Here is a 22645-nt window from a genome sequence, read left to right as displayed (position 1 = left end):
CTTTAAACTTCTGATCTTCCTGCTTCCCCTTTTCCTGTGCTAGAGTTACAAGTGTGTACCACCATTTTTGGTTATGCAATAAAGGGGACCAAACCCACAGCTTTCTGCATGCTTGGCAAGAGCTCTATGAGCTGAGCTCCAGCTCCAGACTCATTTGTTCTATTGATTATGTGGTGAAAGTTTTTCCAAACTTATATGAATATTCCTATTGCAACTCACAAGATAATATCTCAGAGCTGCCTGTAGCTAGCTGAATGTCATCTGGAAAGCAGGGCCCACAGTCTGTCTGGTAGCTAGGAGCTAACACCTTGGAGTGAGAGACCCAGGAAGAAAGAGCTGCTTGCTTTGCTTATGTGAAGTGGTATGCCTCTGTCTAATCCTATAATAGAGAAGATTTGCCTTTTATCAATGTTCTTTTGTGGGGGGCTGGTGAAGAAACTTCTTTGTCCTCCAGAGATGAGTAGGAGATGCCTGCTCTCTCTTACATCTGTGGAGCTGATTCTTTTGAAAGTACTGTTTTCTCATAGATCTCAACTACAGAATGTGTGGCAGACATATAGAGCTGTTCATACCATACCCATCACCCAGGGTTTGTTGCAAGTAGACAAAATCAAATGCTGGCAAATGGGATTAGCAGTTATTGTATCTAGGGCATCCTGTTCAGAAATGTTTTATTCTTGACTTTCCTAAATGAAAGGAAAGAAATTTTCCCTCAGAGTAGATCATTGGAAAGTTAAAAAGCAAATGATACATACATCTGTTTGTAAATACTATCAAGCCATAGACTAGATGATATTCAGTGATGTAGCGTCCATAGATAATGGGCCAAATTCTACAAAGGAGTGTGTTGAAAATGTAAGGTTGGTTGTTTTTATTCTCACTGGTGCTCCAGTTCCCACATTTCAGAATAAAGTAAATTACAGTCGAGTCATAGAAACTGAAAGTTGGGCAAAGAAGCATGCATCTAGAATCCCAGGGCTGAGATGTTGAGATGGAGGCAGAGACAGAAGGCTCCTTGGAAGCTTGCAGGCTAGGTAGCCTGGTATGTGCAGCAGCAGACAGTGAATGGTACCCTCTTTCAAGCAAGTTAGATGGCAAGAATCCACAGTCACTCAGAACCACAGCCATGTGATGGCTCACTTGCACCCATACTCACACACAAATGCATGTACACCATACCCACAGAAACAATCAGAAAAATGCATTTAAAACAATGGCCCATGTTCCTCATTTTAAAGCAACATCATGATCACTTATTGGGGCCTGTGTTACACTCTTATTTTGCAAAGTGTATGTCTGTGGAGCAAGGTACTACCAGGTAGAAGAAACTACCTCAATGGACCATTAGCTTATGCTTTGTTTTAGTTACTGTTCCATTGCTGTGAAGAGACACCATGACCAAGGCAACTCTTCATAAGAGAAAGCATTTAATTAGGGGGTCCCTAACAGTTTCAGAGGCTTAGCCCATTATCATCATGGCGGGGAGCATGGTAGCAGGCATGGCAGGCATGGTGTTGGAGAAGTAGTTGAGCGCTACATCCCAATCTGCAGACAGAAAGAGCCTGGGCCTGGCATGGGCTTTTGAAATCTCAGAGCTCACCCCTAGTGACATGCTTCTTCCAACAAGGCCACACCTCCTAATCCTTCTAATCCTTTTAAATAGTGCTACTTCCTGGTGACTAAACTTCAAATATATGAACCTATGGAGTCCATTCTTGTTCAAACCAACACATGCTTGCATTGTTTTAATTTGCCAAATGTAGAATGAGCTAGCCATAATTTTTAAGTTAACTTCTGCAACAAAATGTAACCTCAACTAAAAAGTTCAGAAAGGAAACACGTAGGACAGACATTTGTTTGTATGGGGGGAATACAAGTCAGACCCTGAGAATCCTGTAGCCTTACAGAACTGCCCCTTATTATTCTATTAGTGGTGTTAGTGATGGATCCAGGATCTTACACTTACTGGGAATGTGCAGACTGACTTGATCTCAGCCTTCCTGTGATGCCTTGAATGGTGATTAGTTTTTTGTCAAATCATTGTTTGCTATTTTTATTCTAAGTTGCTCAGAGTGCTTATAAACAGTTCTCAGGATGGTGTACGATGCATGTGTCTATATCAGATAGTTCCTTTAGAGAAATGAGTTGCTTTTGATTCACAAAGGCAATAGTCAGTTGACAGGTGTGTATTGAGCATCTACTGTATGTCGGAAAATGTGTTAGATGCTGGGTGCACAGCAGTGTCTGTTCACAAATGGATCATTGCCTTGGTCTTCTTAAATCAAGATCTGGAGGCTAAGAAGACAGCATGGTGGGAAGATGCTGCTCTACAAGCTTGGGGGGGCATAGAGATAAAAGAATCTGTGGGTTCTAGAGTTCACTGGCCATCTGCCTAGATCCATGAGCTCCACGTTCAATAAAAGATTCTGATTCAAATAAATAAAGGAGAGAGCCAAAGAGGACATCAACTGCGCTCTCTCTCTCTCTCTCTCTCTCTCTCTCTCTCTCTCTCTCTCTCACACACACACACACACACACACACTATGGAATGTTGTGGAAGATTTTTTGCAGTAAGGAATGAGAAAGAAGACCATTCTGTTTCTATAGGATTCTGATTCCCCAAGAGGGAGGCAAACCTGCACCAGCTTGAAAATGTTTTGATAAAGGCATTGATTTATTCCATTTTGCCCTTTGAAAGATGTGAGTCAAGAATTCCACTGAAATATCTCTGTCACATTTACGTCTACATTTGAATTTATGTGAATGAAGAGGATTTAAGTGCAGGAGCAGCTGCAATCGACATAGCCGACCCTAATATTCTGCCTTTCTCCGCTATGCTTTCCTACATGCCTGGTTCTTACTGTTCCTTAGGACACAGTAAGCTTATAACACAATGATATATATGTTCTTATTGTAAGTGCTGAACTTTCTGTGTAAGGCAATGGAGAAGCTATTTGTACTGACAGGTTTTAACTAAAGAGTTACACAGCCAGAGGAGCTCAGATTGGGTTCCCAGTGGGCCACACATGTGCTTGTGCTGGTGTGGGATTTATATCACTTCAGAAAAACTTTCTGAGTCCCGGGGAGGGATTGTGTAAATTATGCTACAGTAAGTATGAATGTCCTCATAGGCCATCTTGCTGACATGCATGAGCCTCAGTCCACAGTGATGTGCTTGAGCTCTCCCCTTGTAGGTATGAGACTCCAGTCTGGGACCACAGCATGGTGTCACCCACTCCTCCTGAAGCTCAAGGCTTGTGTCCTTAATGTCTTCCTTTTTTAGAATAAGCTTCTGTATTTGGCCACATGGTTCCTTTCCTCATATATGGAGGTGCTATGTGATATGTGTGTGTGTGTGTGTGTGTGTGTCATGCATATAGTATACTCACCTCTTTTGCTTATCTGCTAGTTTTTTGGGGTAGAGTCTCTCAACCGAAACCAGAGTTCACCGATTCAGCTAGCCTGGCTGGCCTGCAAGTCTCGGGGATCTGCCTGGGAGCTGTCTCTACCTGGCCCCACTCCCCAGCACCAGGCTTTACAGACAAGTGCTGCTGTGACTTGGTTTGACACACGTGTGGAGCCTCTGAACTTAGGTCCTCAGTTCTTAGTCCTTAGTCCTGCAGCAGCTACTTTATCCACTGAGCTCTTTCCTCATCACCCCTACCTAAAGCGCTTCCCTAGCACCCACAAGGCCCTGGGAAGCACTTGCCCATCTTTATATCCTCTCTATATAGACTACCTGCCTAAAATTGGCGGGGCCTTATGTGGGATCCCCTCACTCGTTGCCATTTCAAACCCGTCTTGCACTAACTCTGGTCCTCTAGCATCATGCAAAGCCCTGCTGAGGACTGCCTCTGGGCCCTGTCCTGCTTGACCTTGAGACCTCCGAGCATGTGGTCTTTCTACTCACTTACCCTCTGCTGCTGCTCTGCGGCTCTGGTCCCTGGCCTGCCTGTTACCGCGTATCTGTGAACCTCAGGCTCTTCCAGGTTCATTCTCTCTGCACGTGTTCCCTAGCTGATGCTTACTTCCAAGCTTGTCTCTCACCTGCAGAGTCTGTTCTGGTTCCATAAAAAACCGACATTCTCCATGAGGAAAATTTTAGGGAAGTAGTCCCCTCGTGCTCGCATACATAGACGTGTGGTATCATCTACTCTAAACAGCATAGTCTAACAGCCCTGTATCACCGTTTACATTTCTTCATTGTCATAGATCAGAGAAGGCTGTGTAGGCGGACCTGGGTAGGTTCTGTGTAAACATGGTGCTTTTCCAGATAAGGGCTTAAACATCCCTGGATTTGGAGGTCTGCAGGTGTCCCTGGCACAGAACTCCCAAGGATACTGAGGAATAACTATGTAATACTGAATCTCGTACGTGCCTGTCCTGCTAACAACTTCCTCCTACGACAGAGTTTATACTTGCAAATAAAATTATAATAATGATTCATGAGGGCCTTTATTATTGACCTTGCTTGTTAGTTCCTTTGCATAGTGACCAGAAAGGGAAATAAATTCCTGGTCAATGAGTCAAGAAATGGGCTATTTTCCATCCTTCGGAATGGGTCCTGTGCTGGAAACAGCTGCTCTTCTTTTCTCAGTAGATCAAAAGTCTGTTCTAGAGACCAGTTTAAGGGTCGTCCCAGTTCTGCCCTTGGCCCAGGTGGGTGGGAATGTAGATTTCTGCCTTTCGAACAGATGGAACAGCCTGAGAAGTGCAGCTGTGCTCACACATGTTTTTCTACTTTTATTCATTTTTAAAAGTATACCTGATTTTTATTAATTTTAGTAAGGTACTAATGTGGAGACTGGCAAGGCATGGGTGAGTGGGGGATGTTCTTCACCGGTGTGTGCATCTCCTCCGCATGGTCAGCTGACACCCAAACAAACCATGCTATTGGTTTTCTTGAAGAAAAAGGGGGGGAAAAATCAAAAAACTTTAAACCAAACTGTTTTTCAGTCCCTTCTCTTACAACTGGAGAAATTAGCTGGACGTGATGGTGCATGCCTTTGGTCCCAGCTCTCAGGCGGCAGAGGCAGGCAGATCTCTTGAATTTAAGGCCAGCCTGGTCTTCAGAGGGTGTAATAGGGCAGCCAAGTCTACACAAAGAAACCCTGTCTTGAAAATACAAACAACCTCCCCTTAAAACAAAGCAAAGAAACAAACGTGGAGAAATTGCCAGTGTGGTCCCAGCTCTCAGGGGGTGTAGAGAGAGGCAGATGTGGGTGAGTTTGAGGCCAGCTTGATCTCTACATAGTGAGTTCCCAACATGCTAGGACTGGGTAGCGAAGCCCTGTCTCAAAAACAAAGCAAAGAAGTGAAACCACGATGAAGATGGAGAAATTAAAAGGCATTCTAAGTTCTGTTAAATATTTATATAGTAGACTGTTGATGGCATCATTTAAGTCTGTCTTTTCATATGTAAATTAGACATGGTTGAGGTGGAGGATGTTTACATGTGTACTTTTTAGGGACAGGCACATTAAGTGATTTTCTCTACAAAGCCCGCCCGTTCTTCTTTAATGGAATTTTATTTCACTTAATATAATCTTAAAATATTCCATTGGCATACTTAATTTTTTTAAAGTAAGAATGTTTATAAAGGTTTTTTAAAACAGAAAATTACAGAATTGTATAGTGGTATAGTTGTGCTAAATTTATTTTTGAAAGCAAATGCAAAGATTTTTTTTTTCTCCTGATAAAATATCCTATAGCAAGCAGAACTTGTTTCTAGAGACTTACATGGCAAATATCTTTAATGTATATTATCATTTAAAATTAACAAGGTTTTTGGTTTTGTTTTGTTTTTTTTTTCTTGTGCTGCTTATGGACTCCAGGGCCAGGGCATGCTAGGCGAGCACTTTGCTACAGAGTGACCCAGCAGGTCTAAAACTCCAGTTTTCAAAAAGCTCCTTGACCCTCAAGGTACAGGGTATGAGTTTTGTCTTTGTTTTTGCTTCCCCAAGGTATCTTAGAATTGAGGTATCATGGTCCTTTAGACAGTATTCTTTTATATCTTTATATCAGAGACCTTGAATGCTTTACTTGTGAGTAAAGCTGTCCGGTGTAATCTGTAGTTTCAAGAGAAAACTAATAAACCCTGATTTCACAGTTTCAACCTTATTAGTCTAACTCGACACACTGCAAGCTTGGTATTCTCCTGCAGCTTGACAGTCCCCAGTTGTTATTCTGCTGACCCTTAAACGGGTTCTGCCTCTCCGGTGCTTCTCAAACTGGGAGCGGTAAGCCTACAGCTTGGACTTCATGAACTATCTCGTTATATAAAGAGGATAGTTTCTAGAAAGAAGCAATAATCTTTTCCTGTGGAAGGCCGCACACCAGGACAGCTTCCTGGTTGAATGGTATAGGCTCTCTGGGTGTCTGAAATTCCTGATCATCTCAGGCCCTCCCTGCTGGGTTTGGTGCCCTTAGGACCATCCCAAGGAGCTAGTCCACCTGGGTCCTTATGGTTCCTGTGGTGCCAGACCCTTCACCAAGTAAAGTGTTTCAGTCTTTCCTGACATGGACATCTTCTTCTAGCTATTTCTATGGAGAGAATGACTTGTAGGACACAGTTGTAATAAGGATGACTACATACTATTTTACTCCATCACCATAGAGATTGACCTTTTAAAAAAAGCACAAACTTTTTTTTTAATCTTTTAAAACTTAATCTCTTGTATACTAGACCTGGCCTCAAATTCATTCTGTAACAGATGATGACCTTGAACTTCTGAGCAGCCTGCCTCAAGTGCTGGGATTACAGGTGTGAACCACTGTCCTCAGTTTATTCAGTACTGGAGATAGAGCCCAGGGTCTCATCAGGCTCAACAAGCACTGTGGGAACTGAGCCATACTCCCAGCTCTTGCCTTGCTTCTTTTTACTTATGTAGTATTAGATTGCATGAATCTGCTTAACACTCATGTTATTATGTGTTTCATGAAGATACTCGGTCCTAAACTGGGGAGATGATTCAGTGGATAATGTACTTGTGTTAATACTGTAATTTGAACCCCTAGAACCTACCTAAAGGCCAGGCAGACATAGTAGCTGCCCATTACATTAGAACTCTTTAGGTAGAGGTATGGAGTTCCCCTGAGCAAGATAGCTAGGTAGACTAATGGCAATGAACAAGGCCCTGCCTCAGTAACATGGAGAGTGATCAAGGAAGATGCCTAAGGTCAACGTCCAGCCTCCACATGCATGAGCACTAGAACACATGAACCCACACACATTCAAAACCCATACATATAATGCACACACTATACATATACATGCAAAAAAAGTTTGAGTCTCACTTTCATACTTTTCTGTGCATGCTTAAAGTGTTCCTCAGTTATTGCCTCAAACTTAGAGATTGCCTTACAGTTATACAACGAGTCTTGATTTCTACAGAGTTTACATTGCATGTATTGCTAAAGATGCCTAAACTTATACATGGAGGTGGTAAACATGTTTCTATCCCATAGGTACAAAACTAAGCAAGCCCAGCATCTTTTTGGACAAGGCCTGTCTTCCACAGAGCAACAGGTTGCAGGAGTTTTAAATTAAACAATAGCTTGTCTTGACCTCAGTACATGCTTACAATCAAATTGAAAAAATAAGCAATAAGGTGCAGCTTAAAAAAATCTTTTAATATACTTATTTTTCCTTCGGTGGTTGAAATGTAACAAGGCTTCATAGGAGGTGTCGGATAAAGTGCCCCTGAAAGTCGGTTATTAGGCCAGGCTGACAGAACAAATGATTCTGGTGTAGGCTGGACAGTTCTAGTTCATTTGAGGCCTGGTTGGATGCAAGCCTTAGAAAGTTGTTATAACGGCCCCATGCTGCTAACCAGCCTCCAAGATTCACGTCCCCTGTCCCTTTCTCTGTAGCTTCGGTCTCCTGGGAGCCCTGCTGCACCTGAGCTGCCCATCGAAACAGAGTTGGATGACCGAGAACGCAGGATCTCACATTCCCTCTACAGTGGGATTGAGGGGCTGGAGGAGTCACCCACCAGGAATGCGGCACTCAGCAGGATAATGGGTGAGTCAGGTAAAGCTTGCCTCATCTTTCATCTCGTCTCATGTTTATGCTTATCCAGGTTCATGGGGAGGGGATTAATGCAACATGAATGTAAAGGAGGCCTGTGTTTCCGGGAGAAAAGAGAACAGGTTCATTATGGTCATGCAGGAAACTTGAATGTGAGAAAAGTATCTCCATGCACCGGTTGGTTAAATGAGCTTCAGTTCCCAGCTATGTGATGAGGACAGAAAGGAAAAGGATATGAAAGAAATGTTTTCAATAACCAAAATATGCTTGGCTTGTGGAGAACAGTAGGGGAAGCTATGTTTTAACAAATGGCAAGGGCCAGGGAGGCAGCTCAGATGGTAAAATCCTTGCTGTGTGACCATAAGAATCTGTTTTCCCAGCCGGGCGGTGGTGGCGCACGCCTTTAATCCCAGCACTTGGGAGGCAGAGCCAGGTGGATCTCTGTGAGTTCGAGGCCAGCCTGGGCTACCAAGTGAGTTCCAGGAAAAAGGCTCAAAGCTACACAGAGAAACCCTGTCTCGAAAAACAAAAAAACAAAAAAACAAAAAAAAAAAAAGAATCTGTTTTCCATCCCCAGAACCCAAATGAAGAAGCCAGATATGGTGGTGGTGCATGTTTGTAGTCCCAGTGCTGAGACATAGAGACAGGAGAGGCCCTGGGTTTCATTGGTCAGCCAGGCAGCTTAGCCTAATGGGCAGTCTCCCAGTCCCCAAAACAGAGTGGACACAGCTCCTGAGAAGCAGTGCCTAAGGCTGGCACACATAGGTACCTACACACACGCACGCACGCACGCACATGCGCACATGCACCAACTTTAGAAAAGGAATCTAAAAGTTGTCACGCAGTAGCGTTGCTGAGACACATGAAAAATACATGTTTACATGAAGTATTCATTATTTAGTGGCATTCTGTAAAATCTTTGTCACAGTTCTGCTTTATGAAAGCTTTAGTCTTGCCAGATATTCTAGCTCAGACCTTTAATCTCAGTGGGTGAGTGCCTGGGGTGGAAGGCAGATGTGGATCTCCAAATTTGAGGTCACTTTGTTCTAAATGGAGGGTTCTAGCCAGCCAGAGCTACATAGTGAGACATGTCCTTATAAATAATAGCAACCAGAAGAACCTAGCTTCATTCTTTACCTCCTGAGCTCCTCTTCTGTGCCTTTGTTTGATCCACCCCATGCTGCCTTCTGGGCCCTTCTTGCTGATGCTCAGCCTTGTCCTAACAGACCCTGGAGGGGCTGGGTTTACAGAACTGCACGTCTGGGGGTTAACTTGAGAGAGTTTTCAGATTTCAAGTATAAAAAGTAGTTTTGATGTAAAGCAACTCAGATTAATGATCTATGTTGCAACTCTCTAAAGTAAAACCCTCAGTTTAGTTGCGTTTTGAGTGTGTTCAAACAGATCTATCACAAAGACGTGTTTCCATTGTGAGGCATCATTGAAAGAGACTTGGTTAGTTTGTTGGGGTGTTTAATGAAAGCTTGTGTTGGCAGGTCTGGTGGTACAGTAGACGTGGTTGAGTAAAGGAACGGTCGCTCTCATAAAAGAGCTTTCCACTGAGCACTGTAGAAAAACGGAAGATATGGAGATCAGCATGGCCAGTGCAGCTTCATGTCAGTTTTCTTCCTCCTCCTCTAGCTCTGGAGAAATTGCTGAATTCTCAGTTTCTTACCGTGGTCAAAGAGATCTTGGCTGTGCTCTCCCAGTAGTTTTCTAATTTCACATGCCTGGCAGGAGAGAACCAGGGAGGCAGCGCTCGCTCTTGACTTGAGCCCCGTTTAGGTGTAAGAGGCACTGTTTCCAGCTTCTAGTTTGCTGTTTGCCTGTTTGTTAGCACTCATCACTGCTGCTGGGTTATCCCCACTTTCTTGGCTTTGCTGTATAGCATCTTTGTTGAATTCATACCTGTTGACAAAATTTCAGAGCCCCTGAGAAAGAATGTGTGCATGTGTCCCTGGATCTGTGTGCATACAAAGTGATACGCTGTAATTTCCCCTTTATTATAGGAACATAGGATTTGCCATACTGATCAGCCCATTGGTACAGCAGCTCCTGTAACCTGCATCCTGCCTCCAATCCCTGGTTCTTCAGAGGAAGGCGAAAACCTAACACTCAAACACATACCAACTCCCACCCCGATTTTTCACCTAGTGACTTACTGAAATGTGTAACACGGGTTGAGGAGTACGTCATTGTCTCCATATTCTGTCACCCAGTTTTGTTAGTTTTGACTTGTTAGTCCTTTTCAGCGGGTAACCCGGTCGGCAGTGTTTCCCCTCCCTGTGCTAGGTATGTAATGAACCCTCACACTTATGATGACGCCCCTTATAGGCTGGTCCCTCCCGCTGTGCTTGGTGTTGCTCTGCACATGTCCTGGGACATATGGGATGGGGGATGATAGCAATCTCAGGAGGCCAAGTTTTTCCAGTAGAATACCTTTGGGGGAAGGGTCACTGGGGATTGAACCCAGAGCTTCTCAATGACTTCACTTGTCCATGTTCTGAAGACATGTTTTAGATGCTGTACTGGAAACTAGGAGCCCCATGCGGCTTTACCTAGAGAAATATATAAGCTTAATTCAATGTATCTTACTGTTTACAAACTTCAGAGTTATGCTTTTTTTCCCCCGTCCTTATTCCAGTATTATTGGCCTTAAGGATTGCATGCTACTGGTGAAGTGAGGTAAAACTGAGATTAGAGATCTTGCAAAAGATGTTATTTTGACATTAGTAGTGAAACAATACCCAATATCAGCGTGCCATGCATCCTTCAGCCTGTTGATTTGTACTGGCAGGTGCTACCTAACTAGTTCATGATTATCTGCTGGGTCTTTCACCTCACTCCTGTGTGACCATGGTTTCATATGATAGAAAGAAAGGTATTGGAATTCCTGATGATAACACAAAGAAGTGGTTAGTTTTATGTGAGCAGAGCAATTCTTCACAAAGGATACTTTGTACATGCAACCAAAGGAATTTTTAAGACCTGTGATCATTTTGAATGGATATACATCCCAGGAAAGAGAGACTTCTAAAATGTACATCCCCAAAGAAACATCTTTTCTAATTGGAAGGATGTCAGATGTCCTCAGTCACACTCTGTCACTTATCAGATAAAAGAAATGTGTCCCAAAACCCCATGATGATTTTTGTTTTATTTTGGTTTTGGCTATTTCCTTTTTCTAAAAGTAGCTCTCTTGGGGAATGCCAAGATCTCATGGTAAGTTTTAGGGACCGCATTGACTGGAAGGCATGGAGGTGTCTCCAGAGCCTAGTCCCCTCCCCGCCCCCCGCCCAGTTCCCACTGTGATTAAGATGTTTCTTCCTCATGAATGTCACATGCTCCATTCTTCTCTTTTATTTACATGGTTACAGGCTGGTGGACAGTGGCTGGACGGAAGTGGTACATGCTGTTTATCAACCACAATTTGAATGGATGGTTTCCTGGGCGTTGGGCTCCTCTTTGGTAACAGCCCATTTATCTCTGGCTCTTTGGATAGATCACTAAGAAATGTGACCAATGGCCAGAGTTAACCACAGTCATGTTTTGACTGGATTCCCACTGCCATTGATGTTAGTAGAACACAGCTCCTAGTCTTGTATTAGAAGGTACCTCATAAGGACTGGGGATGTAGCTAAGAGCCCTTGCCCAGCATGTGCAGTGCCCTGCTCCTAGCACCACAAGAATAGTTAAGGAAGTCAGTGAAGAGATAGGTAGGTAGGTAGATGGACAATAGCAGATCAGACTGGAGTATCCCTTAGTGAGCCTACCTAGGATTTCTCCTTTGATAAGCCTTGAAAGACCTTTCCAACTATTCAGCAGTGAAATAATAGGCACAGTTTACCAACATGTTTACTTCATAAAATACATCACAAATTCATGTTTGGGAGCATAGAACATAATTTTTTAAAGTTTTTGTCTGCATAGTTTTGTTTAAAGCAATTTTTATTTTGAGCTAAAATTTTATTTCATTTTACTATTTATCTCAGTGGTTTCTATATTCATACTTTTATGGCAATTTTAAATAATTGTGTTGAGAATATTTTCCTTTTGTTAAAAGTTTGACATGGAAAACTGAGACATTGATGCTGGTTTCATAATGAGTCTTAATGCTGACAGTTTTCGTTTATTCCTGATATCATGCACTGTGTTGTGACCCATGTAAATTCATCAATGAATAAATGTCTAGTAAACAATCATCTTGTATGTTATTGTTTCACTGTATAAGACCCTAAATGTTGATTTTGTGGTCTGTAGATAGTTGATGAAATAGTTGAGGCGGGGTGGGGGGGATTTAGCATCTAAAACACCGAAGCCACATTGAATCATGATTCAGAGCCTTCTTGTTTATGATGTGTTGAAGGCCAACAGAGGTCATTAAGGGGTCCTGGTGTGTCTCGGTGGAACATGTAGCTTTCAACTGTAGATGTCTGGTACCTTTGCTGGTTTCTAAAACCAGATCCTGGAGTAGTTCCTCACAGGCAAGTTAAGAGGAGGAGAGCATGGATGATCAGATCTTGACATCTTACAGAATATTAGACTGGAGAGTATTAGGAGAGACTTCTTGCCATTTGTGGAGTGTGTGTGTGTGTGTGTGTGTGTGTGTGTGTGTGTGTGTGTGTGAGAGAGAGAGAGAGAGAGAGAGAGAGAGAGAGAGAGAGAAAGAGAGAGAGAGAGAGAGAGAGAGAGAGAGAGAGAGAGAGAGATTCTGTCAGTGTCTCATACAAAGTACAATGTTTCTACACAAAACAATATCACACACACACACACACACACACACACACACACACACACACACACACACACATTCAAGAAGGGATTGTATGATCCAGTCAGTGTTCTGTATATCTTAAAGGTTTTCACTAAGAATACATGTGTCAGTGCAAGGGGTTGCATGCTTCATTTTAAAAGGTATGCAATATGATTGCTCTGTGATATTTCCTTGGTTAAATTTTTCCTGGGTGAGGACTTGGTATTTAATAATGTGGTATATGCCTCTCTAGTCAGGGGAAGGAACCCTTGCTTTATGAATTCAATATGGTCACTTTGCAGACAAACTATGTCTTAAATGAATACATTTTTTTGGTCAGTGGTGGTGGAATTTACTACCTGATCTACAAGTGACATTTTGCTGAACAGGTTTCTGCTCCAGTATCCTACAGCGTGAGTGGGAAGAAACTGGTGATTTGAAATCAAGACAGAGAAATGATTCCATTTGATTTACTTTTGTGTCATGAGCATTCATAAGAAGCTGCTAGTCCACAGTTGGTCACAATGCCACATTTCAATCACAGTAGGAAGTTTTTTTAGCTGGTATGTGGAACAGAGGCTTTAATGAACATGCATGGTTTCTATAACAGACTACTTAAAGTGAAATAATGATGCCTTTGTAATTTCTAGCAAGTGTCTTTGTAAGGACTAAAAGATATACAGCAACTTAAGTAGTTTTCTATTTCTTTACTGAAACAGCCAGAGAAAGATACACTGCTTTAAACTTATCCTTCCAGTTTGTTTATGCTTACCCAATATATTAATGAATCCTCAGTTTTAAAGCTAGACCTAAGACTAATATTCAAATGATAATCCATGTTTGTTGAACTATTTTGAAAACTCTATTTTGATGGGAAAGAGCATGTTGCACAAAGTGGCAGCACGTGCAGGCTTACTACTTGGTACCCTAGTACCATTGACCGAACAGATTTGGACATTAGGCTGAGAGGGAGTGTCTTCTGTCATCCCATGAGGGAGGCAGGGAGATTGTCATGGTTCCTTGATTGCTTGGGTACATACTTTAGTGTACCATGTCCTATGGTGGTTGTCCTGTGAATTGAGCTTCTTACCAGGTGTGCACCTGTGCCAAAATTTTGTCAAGTGTATCCATGTGAAGAAACAAATGGCACAGATTTTGGAAAGAAGTTGCCAGAACTGCCAGTGATCAGGGATAAGGACAGCATTTATACTCCAGCATTACTTTAGGGACTCTAGGACTTGGAACATAATTTTGTCCCAAGAAAGGTTGTGATGTGTGAATGCCATGCTGAACTATGAACCTCAACAAATTTTGCTGCAAGGGACTAGACAGAGGACAGAGATACTTGGAGCCTTTCCTAACTGAATGATCCGATTTGACATCCCGTCCTCCCAGTGAAGGCCTCAGAGCCTCACAGAACACATCTGGATCTATGTTAAGCTGTTTACTTCTAGGCCACTCTCATTTCAAAGCCATTCTCCCAGGCTTGTATGCCAGGCTTTGTCAAGTGTCACCTGAATTCATCATGGTTTAATTTTGTTGCCACTTTCTGGGATAAATGCCACCACTATTCCTGCAAGTAGAAAAGTCATAGCTGCCATTCCAAACCTAACCCTGATAACATTTGTTGACATTCTCTGCAGCCTACCTACATTTGCCCATCATCCACCTGGGTGCACACAATTGGCACAGTCCTCACACTCAACTTACCCTGCCCTATAGGTACTTTTCCTCTTTCACTGGGGTGCGACTTACTAATGACAGAGATGATGTCACCCAGCACTTGAGTAGATAGATGATCACTGTGAGTTTGTGGGGTTCCCCTTCAGAATTCCTGGTAAAACTTCCCCAAGGACTCTCATGCCTAAGAAGCTGTGTATCATGTTCACATTAAGACATTGTGGAGGTCATATGCCATGTTGCATACTGTATAATGGTGCTGCAGAAGCAGTCATATGGACCCAAGGTTCGTGTGTGACAATGCTTTATGAGAGATAAATACGCTAAATCATCATTCCCTCAGGTTGAGAGGGCATGTCAAGACTTAAGGGTTTCTTTATGTAGCAAAATTTTACAATTAACAGGCTTGGCACCTGCACTGACATCTAGAATTTCTCCTTTTCACTGGTCAGGTAAATGCCAGCTGTCCCCCACGGTGAACATGCCACATGATGACACGGTCATGATCGAAGATGACAGGCTGCCTGTGCTTCCTCCTCACCTTTCCGACCAGTCCTCTTCCAGCTCCCATGATGATGTGGGGTTCATAATGACGGAGGCCGGCACGTGGGCCAAGGCTGCCATCAGTGACTCAGCCGACTGGTGAGTAAACAACCCAGGGCTGGAGCTGCTTATTGAATAAATAATATTTAAGTAAATGCCTGAATTGATTCCAAAAATTAGATTAAATATTCACAGTTAATGTGCTTGGGAACTAGAGGAGACCTATTGGAGGTTTTTTTTTTCGCTGTTTGGGGAATATATGCATATATGTCACATAGGTTGGGGTGTGTTCCCCGGGAGTGTGCATATAGAAGCCATAGTTTGGTGTCTTAGTCAGGGTTTCTATTGCTGTGATGAAACACCATCACCAAAATCAACTTGGAGGGGAAAGGGTTTATTTCACATATACTTCCACATAATTCATCATCAAAAGCAGTCTGGACAGAAACTCAAACGGTAGAAATCTGGAGGCAGGAGCTGATGCAGAGGCCACGGAGGGGTGCTGCTTACTGGCTTGCTCAGCCTTCTGTCTTATAGAGCCCAGGACCACCAGCCCAGGGCTGGCTCCATCCACAATGGGCTGGACCCTCCCATATAAATCTCTAATTAAGAAAATGCCCTACAGGCCCGTCTATAGCCAGATCTTATGGAGGCATTTCTCAGTTAAGTCTCTCTCCTCTCAGATGACTCTGACTCGTGTCAGGTTCGCATAAACCTAGTCAACATAGCTGGCATCAGGTGTCCTCACAGCTGGCATCAGGTGTCCTCCTCAGTGCTGTCCACCTGACTTTTTTTTTGAGAGTCACTCACTGATCCTAGAGCATGTCAGTTAGCTAGGCTAGCTGTTCAGTACCTAGACTGTGTGCTGGATATCTGAAAGTGAGTCCTCATGCCTGGGCAGCAGGGACTCTGTCCCCAGAGCCAAGTCCCCAACCTCAGCTTTCCTCTCTAGAGTTATAGCACAGCTGTTTACTAGGCTTTGAGCTGCTCCTGTCAGAGACACAGACTGAGAATACTCTCCTAATAATTATCTTCTTTCTTTCTTTCTTTCTTTCTTTCTTTCTTTTTTTTTTTTTTTTTGCCTCTGTGACAGTAAAAGAAAGCGTTTGATGCTACTCAACTTGTATGGCACTCACACACCACCCTGTCCTTTAGTCTACGTGCGTGGTAGAAAGCAAGTTATCAAACAAAGCTTGTTTCACAGGACATCTCCTACCCACTCCCCACCTGTTCACATTAGGCATTAGGTTGGAGGTGCTGAGGGCTGGCATTTTTGTGTTTACATTTTCATGATGATCTTAACAAAGTAAAACATCCCTGGTCTCCTCTTCCCCCTTCCTCCCCACCCTCCTCTTCACCCCTCCTCCCTACACTCCTCTCCACCCTCCTCTTCCCCCTCCTCCCCACCATCTTCTTCCCCTTCCTCCCCACCCTCCTCTTCCTCCTTACATGAGCGCAGGAAAACACGGTTAATATGTTTGCTAACTCTGCCGATGTTCTCTTGAAAGAACGTGACCTGTTCCTGGGCCCTTGAAAAGTTCATCACTAGCTTATATTTCTTTCCTTTGAATTCTCTTTTGGAAATTCAGGACATAATAATAGAGCTGAGCCAGAGACCATATGATAATAGCTGAGCCCTGAGTGAGTCTTCTGCTGTGGGTCGGGGAGCAATACGCCAGTGCTCTTACTGTGACTGCAGCTTGTATCCTGCCGGAAGTGAGAGTGTAAAGGAAGTTACATCTATCTCTATGGTGTTCTTCAAGGAGGCAAAAGCCTTTGAGTCTCCACCATGACAAGCCATTGTGAAGGGGGTCGCAGCAGGAACAGACAGATCTGCATTGGTACCAAGACATAGTTAGTTGGCTTGCAGGGAGAGCTTGGGGCATTAATTTCCCTGAGGTGGATTTGAAAAAACAAACAATGGTGGTGAGAATGTCTAGGATTTTTCCTTGGGAAACATAGGGCAAAGGAAAGACGAAGGTAGGATTATCTAAGCATGCATGCCTGCTGGTCAGCCGCAGAGCTGAGAATGTTAGCTTTGCCGTTCTGACAATCTCTCCCTCAACTCAGATGATAGTGTTAGAAAAACAGAAGGTCAGCGAGGCAAGATTAATAACTGGAATTTCAGTAATGGGGGGAAGGGTCGATATGGCTTCTTCAGGGTGTCATCTGCCAGCCTTGCACTCTGTCTTGATAATATTTTAGTGTACTGTTTATTGTGTCTGAAATAAGTTTAATGAGTAGATTAATCAGGAAAAATTAATTATGTCACATTTTAAGAATATTTAGTTATTTTAAGTCTTATTAATTTGCAAGCTCATTTGACATTTTAAAATGTGTGCATTTATAGTTGACTGCATAGTTACGGAAGGCTAAATGTGTCAAATGGCTATACTTCTAATTTGTTAACTAATAGAATGTACTTTTCTCAATCTAGTAATTGATGTAGCGGCCATTAACCATTTTTTTTTAAGAGAGGAGAAAATATAACAGCAAATTCTAATTTTGATAATAGCAATATTTGGGAGGATATGAAGTGAGTTTGAAAGTATGCTTAATAGAGATGTTGACAGGAAGAATTTAGATTGCTTTAAAAATTCTTTCCTAGAATTTTCTGTTAAAACTGTATTTCAGCAGGGTGTGGTGGTGAACATCTGTAAGCCCCATACCCAGGAGACTGAGGAAGAAAGATTAAAAGTTTAAAGCCAACATGGGTAAAAGCAGGGCTCCCCAAAATAAACCAACTAATGGGGCTGATGAGATGGCTTGGTGGAGGAGGTGCTTGCCCCATAACAGGACAGCCTGAGTTTGGATCGCCAGCACCCACATAATTTCTGGGCACACCTAGCAGACCTAGCACCCTGGAGATGGAAACGGGGGCTCTTAGGGACAAGTTAGCTAGCTTCGACCAGCAATACTTTGAACTCTGGGTTCAGAGTAAATAGAGAACACTGAGGAGGATACCCACATGCTGACTCTGGCCTGCACACATGTACATAGGCACCCTCACACAGGTGACCAGATGCAAGCCCCTCACACACAAATACATGTGGAAGTAAGTAAATAACTATATTTCAAATCATTGTGTCTACAAATGTAATGCCTTATTGCAGTTTTTAAAGTGTTCCACATGTTACTCCATAAATTATTTTTTTTCTGCTAAGCAACTCAGAAGTCCACTTTGCCTAGAGAGAGAATGACTGTTACTAGAAATATATTATTCAGTGTTTGTCGCTACAGAATTGAGTCAGGGTTATCTTATGGATGTTTGTGGTTTGGTTTGTTTTTGTGACAGGATCTTACTGTAGGCCTGGTTGGCCTAGAAATTGTTGTGTAGACCAGGCTGACCTTAAACTCACAGAGGTCCAGCTGCCTTTCCCTCTGGAGTGCTGGTATTAAAAGAATCAACACTATATCTGGCTAATTCTGGGGGATGTTTTGCTCTGGATATTATTGGATATCTTTGTCAAAGGCTGATCCTAGTATTTAAATTGACACATCGAATTCCTGGATAAGTATGATAATACTTCTTGGAAATTCAGACTATCAAAAGTTTTCGAGAGCCGTGATCCTGTGTCTCCAATGAAAAGATTGAGAGAGATTACAGGGCTAACAGAATGCCATGCACTGAGATTTGGGCTAGCATTATAAAAGTAGGAACTGGGGGCTGGAGAGATGGCTCAGCAGTTAAGAACATCTGCTGCTCTTCCCGAGGACCTCAGTTCAGTTCCCAGCACCCACATCAGATAAACAGCAACTGCTTACAGCCACCTGTGACTCCAGCTTCTGCGGGAGTGGAGTCCAATATCTTCTTCTGGAGGCTGAGGGCACCCCCACTCACGCATGGGTATGTTACTTCCAAACATGTACACATAATTCAAAAGTAAAAAATCTAAAATAATAGTAACATAAAAATAGAAACTCTTGCCTTGCCCTTGGCTGGTCTCTGGGATTTAGTTTTCCTGGCCCTTGGCTCAGGGGTTACTGCTGAGATGTGGGGGAGGAGAACTTAAGGACAAGTTCACTGTCTGCTATAGGTCTCTTCCTCCCTGCCCCTGCTCCACTGCCTTGGGTCATATGTGCACCCTGCTCTGTATTTGGTGGCCACGATCAGGCAGGGTGTCCATTTCTGTACGTGTTTACTAAAGACACCAGCATTGGCATTACTAGCATAATCCGAGATAGCTTGTCTTCACTGGGTAATGATCATAGCTTATGCATGGCAGGATGCAAAGGGCTTTTACCTTATGTTTCTGAGGTCTCTCATTAACTTAGGAGATGAGTGAGCCAGCTACTCTGGGGAGCACATGAAGGCTAATGGGCTCAGAGCCCTCCATGCCACCCTTCTAGCAGAAGGGTTCTCCTGGAAACCTTCCTTCACCTTCGGCTCAGCACTTCTTCAAGAGCAACCTGCTGTCATGTCATTGGTTTGAACTGCAGTTAAAACTTTGCTCTGTACTCAGACCAGATCACATCCCTTTACCTGTGTGTTATTTCACACAATACAGTGCAGGCTTATTGTGGCTCGCAGGCAGGGAAACATGTGCAAGTCTATAGTCAATTCAGCTGCCTAAGTAGAAGCAGCCCCCTCACAGCCCCAACATGACACATTAGTTAGCTGAGAGGAGGGGTGTGTTAGTTAGTTTTACTTGCTGTAAAAAAACACCATGACCAAAAGGGACTTGTGGGAAAATGTTTATTTTGGCTGACAGTTCCAGAGGGCAAGTCCATTATTGCAGAAGAGGCATGACAGCAGGCCACCTTAGCTGGAAGCTGAGAGATCACATCTTCAACCATATGCAAAAGGAGAGAGAGAGAGAGTTGAAAGTGAGACATTAGAAACTCTTCCTTCCCCACCCACACCCCATGACACACTCCCTCCAGCAAGGTTTCACTTCCTAACCCCCACATGACACACTCCCCCCAGAAAGGCTCCACCTCCTAACTCCCACCTGACACACTCCCTCCAGAAAGGCTCCACCTCCTAACACCCTCCCCCCAGGACACACTCCCCTCTAGCAAGGCTCCACCTCCTAATCCCAACTTCCCCCCCACCCCTCCCACCCCTGTGACATACTTTCTCCAGCAAGACTCCACCTCCACATCCCTTAAATATGCCACCAGCTGGTGACACATCCTTCAAATACCCGAGCCTCTGGGGGGACAGTTCACATCCAAACCACTGTAGGCGGTCTTCTACCTGGCTAGGGAGGTAGGTTGGCTGTATCCTCCAAAGAACTGTTGTGTTTGTCCCTTCAGTGTGTCCTATGGAGAGAAGTTGGAGCTGTGTAGGAGCACGTAGTAGTACCTCTTAAAGCATACCCAGATTTGATAAGGAAGAGCAGTCCCATGTGGCCTTCCCGTGCTTCCCCTGGGAAAGCACTGTGGAAAACCTCATCACATGCTGGTTGTCTCCTGCCTCCTCTCTTCCCTTGAGCCCCCCTGTGGGTGCCACCCAAATCAAAGGTCATCTGAATGTAGCCATGCTTCTCCTGCCTTCCTCAGGACTTTAGTCCTCGCTCAGCTGAGTGTCTCCAGCATCTGTTCTGTACGTTCGAGGGATGTTTCTGAAGAACTTGCAGAGAACAGGGATCTCTCCTTCCGTATTATTGTGAGCTGGGTCTGCCCGGCCCAGAACCTGCACTGGAAGATGTTCTGTTGGAAATTTACTGAGCTGGGGTCTTTCCAGGTGATTGGCTATTTCAGAGGGACTACATACTCATTACTCTGCTTTTTTCTAAAATACTAGAGAAAGCACACACGCACACACACATGATCAGAACACATCCCTTTTTTTTTTTGAAAAAAAAAAAATTTCATCCAATATTTTCTGACCAGTTTCCTCTCCCACAACTTCTTCCAGTTCCTTCCCATTTCTCTATGCACCCAGCTCCCTGCTCTTTCTTCCTCTCTTTAAAAAACAAATAGGCAAACAAACAAAACAAAAAACAGACAAAAAAAAGAAAAGAAAAATACAAGAAACACACAGACACACCATTAAAAACACAAAATCAGAGATAGTAATATATGAGCAAAAGACTCATGATAAGACAGACAATGCCCAAACAAAGCAATGTGAGACAAAAAGTCTACAAAAATACCATTGAGTTTGTTTTGTGTTGGCCATCTACTGCTGGGCCTGGGTTAATTTACCCAATGAGATTCCATTGGAGAAAGCTAGATTTTCCTTTGCAAGTGGGTGTCAATTACAGATAGGCATGGGAGTCTGTGTCCATGTCCCCCTCCCAGGATTGGGACCCCCTCCGGCTTGAACCTGTGCAGGCCCTGTGCACACTGCCACAGTCTCTGTGAGTGCGTATGTGCATCAGCCCCGTTGTGTCTGGAAGATGCTATTTAGTTAGACTCCTCCGTCTCTTCTGGTTCTTGCCATCTTTCTTCCTCCTCTTCTGTATACCTCCCTGAGCCTTGAGGGGAGAGGTGTGATGAAGACATCTCATTTCAGATGGAGTGTTCCAGAATCTCTCGGTGTCTGCACATTGTCCAGTTGTGGGTCTTTGTGTTAGTTTCCATCAGAACTCATCTTTTTTGAAATGGCTAAATTGCAATTTATACGGTTACATGTTACAGTACAAGGCAAGTCTTGTCAAATATTCAGCCTTTCCAATGTCTGACAGATAGCAGACTCATTTTAAACAATAACAGAAATAATGATGTATTATCAAACAATGAAGAAACAGGCAGAAGGAAATAGAGAAGAAAATTTACACCCACAGAGTTACTTTAACATTAAATCAGCTTTTTTTTTTCTCTTACTTTCCAGTTAGTCCCCTTTTTAAAGTGAGGTATATTGTGTTATTTAGTTTAAGTCTTTAAATCATATGCATCTATCCATGCACTAAAAGATATACGTTCTTTCCTAAAATTGAATGTCTCTACTTTTTAGTAAATATTTTCATGTTTTTCTTTCTCTTTACCCCAGCTCTTTGAGTCCAGATGTTGATCCGGTTCTTGCTTTTCAACGAGAAGGATTTGGACGCCAGAGTATGTCAGAAAAACGCACAAAGCAATTTTCAGATGCCAGTCAATTGGATTTCGTTAAAACACGAAAATCAAAAAGCATGGATTTAGGTAGTGAGTACAATCTCCATGAATCTTTATCTAAATAAAGGCGTGGATGCTGCCCCATGAAACTGAAGGTCCCAAACACATATCTACTTATTTTTAGCAAAGAAAAAATAAATTTAAAATGTGCCAATTTGTCAAAAATTAGTTTTCTTTGTGTTTGAGATACCCATACTATTCATAGTAGCATGTTGACATGATAAGCAGTATGTTGACATGTGCTTCTAGATGAGAAAGGAAGCAAACCCATGCTGTGTCCTTGTTGCTTCATTTCAAACTGAGGTATTTTAATACTTTGTCCGTTTGAGAAGCAGTTTCCTTGGAGAGTTCATTTGGTGAGATTTTTAACTAGACAACGTTTTGGAGAGAAACCATTATCTCAATCCATGTCTGGGGCTTGGTTGCCAATGCCCTCCTTGATTGCCCTTCTTGAAGTGCTAACTGATAGAACGTCTTCTGTTTTAACAATTATGGCCTTGAATCAAATTAATAACTTGAGAGAATATATTCTGGAACAAGTTTGGGAGCAAATGAGAGGAGGAAACTAGCCATAGTTGTTC

The 22645-nt window shown here is 43.1% G+C and overlaps 1 protein-coding gene across 23 annotated transcripts in view; it reads left to right on the top strand.

Annotated features, from left to right (window-relative positions):
- The window catches only part of Pard3 (par-3 family cell polarity regulator), a 559894-nt gene that overhangs the window by 332360 nt on the left and 204889 nt on the right, over positions 1 to 22645 (top strand). For 10 of the 23 annotated variants that reach the window (XM_052726921.1, XM_052726920.1, XM_052726916.1 and 7 more), the window contains 3 exons: positions 7873 to 8032; positions 14912 to 15101; positions 21943 to 22094. In XM_052726921.1, coding sequence (XP_052582881.1) covers positions 7873 to 8032; positions 14912 to 15101; positions 21943 to 22094 — 502 coding nt within the window. Of the gene's footprint in view, positions 1 to 7872; positions 8033 to 10035; positions 12229 to 14911; positions 15102 to 21942; positions 22095 to 22645 lie in introns of those variants that run through there. The other 13 variants (XM_052726931.1, XM_052726914.1, XM_052726910.1 and 10 more) reach the window with 7 other exon arrangements.

Source organism: Peromyscus californicus, unplaced genomic scaffold, assembly GCF_007827085.1.
Source record: "Peromyscus californicus insignis strain IS unplaced genomic scaffold, ASM782708v3 Scaffold_8__1_contigs__length_139910024, whole genome shotgun sequence".
Taxonomy (NCBI): Eukaryota; Metazoa; Chordata; class Mammalia; order Rodentia; family Cricetidae; genus Peromyscus; species Peromyscus californicus.
Note: the sequence above shows the minus strand (reverse complement) of the source record. Positions and strands in the feature narration are given on the sequence as shown.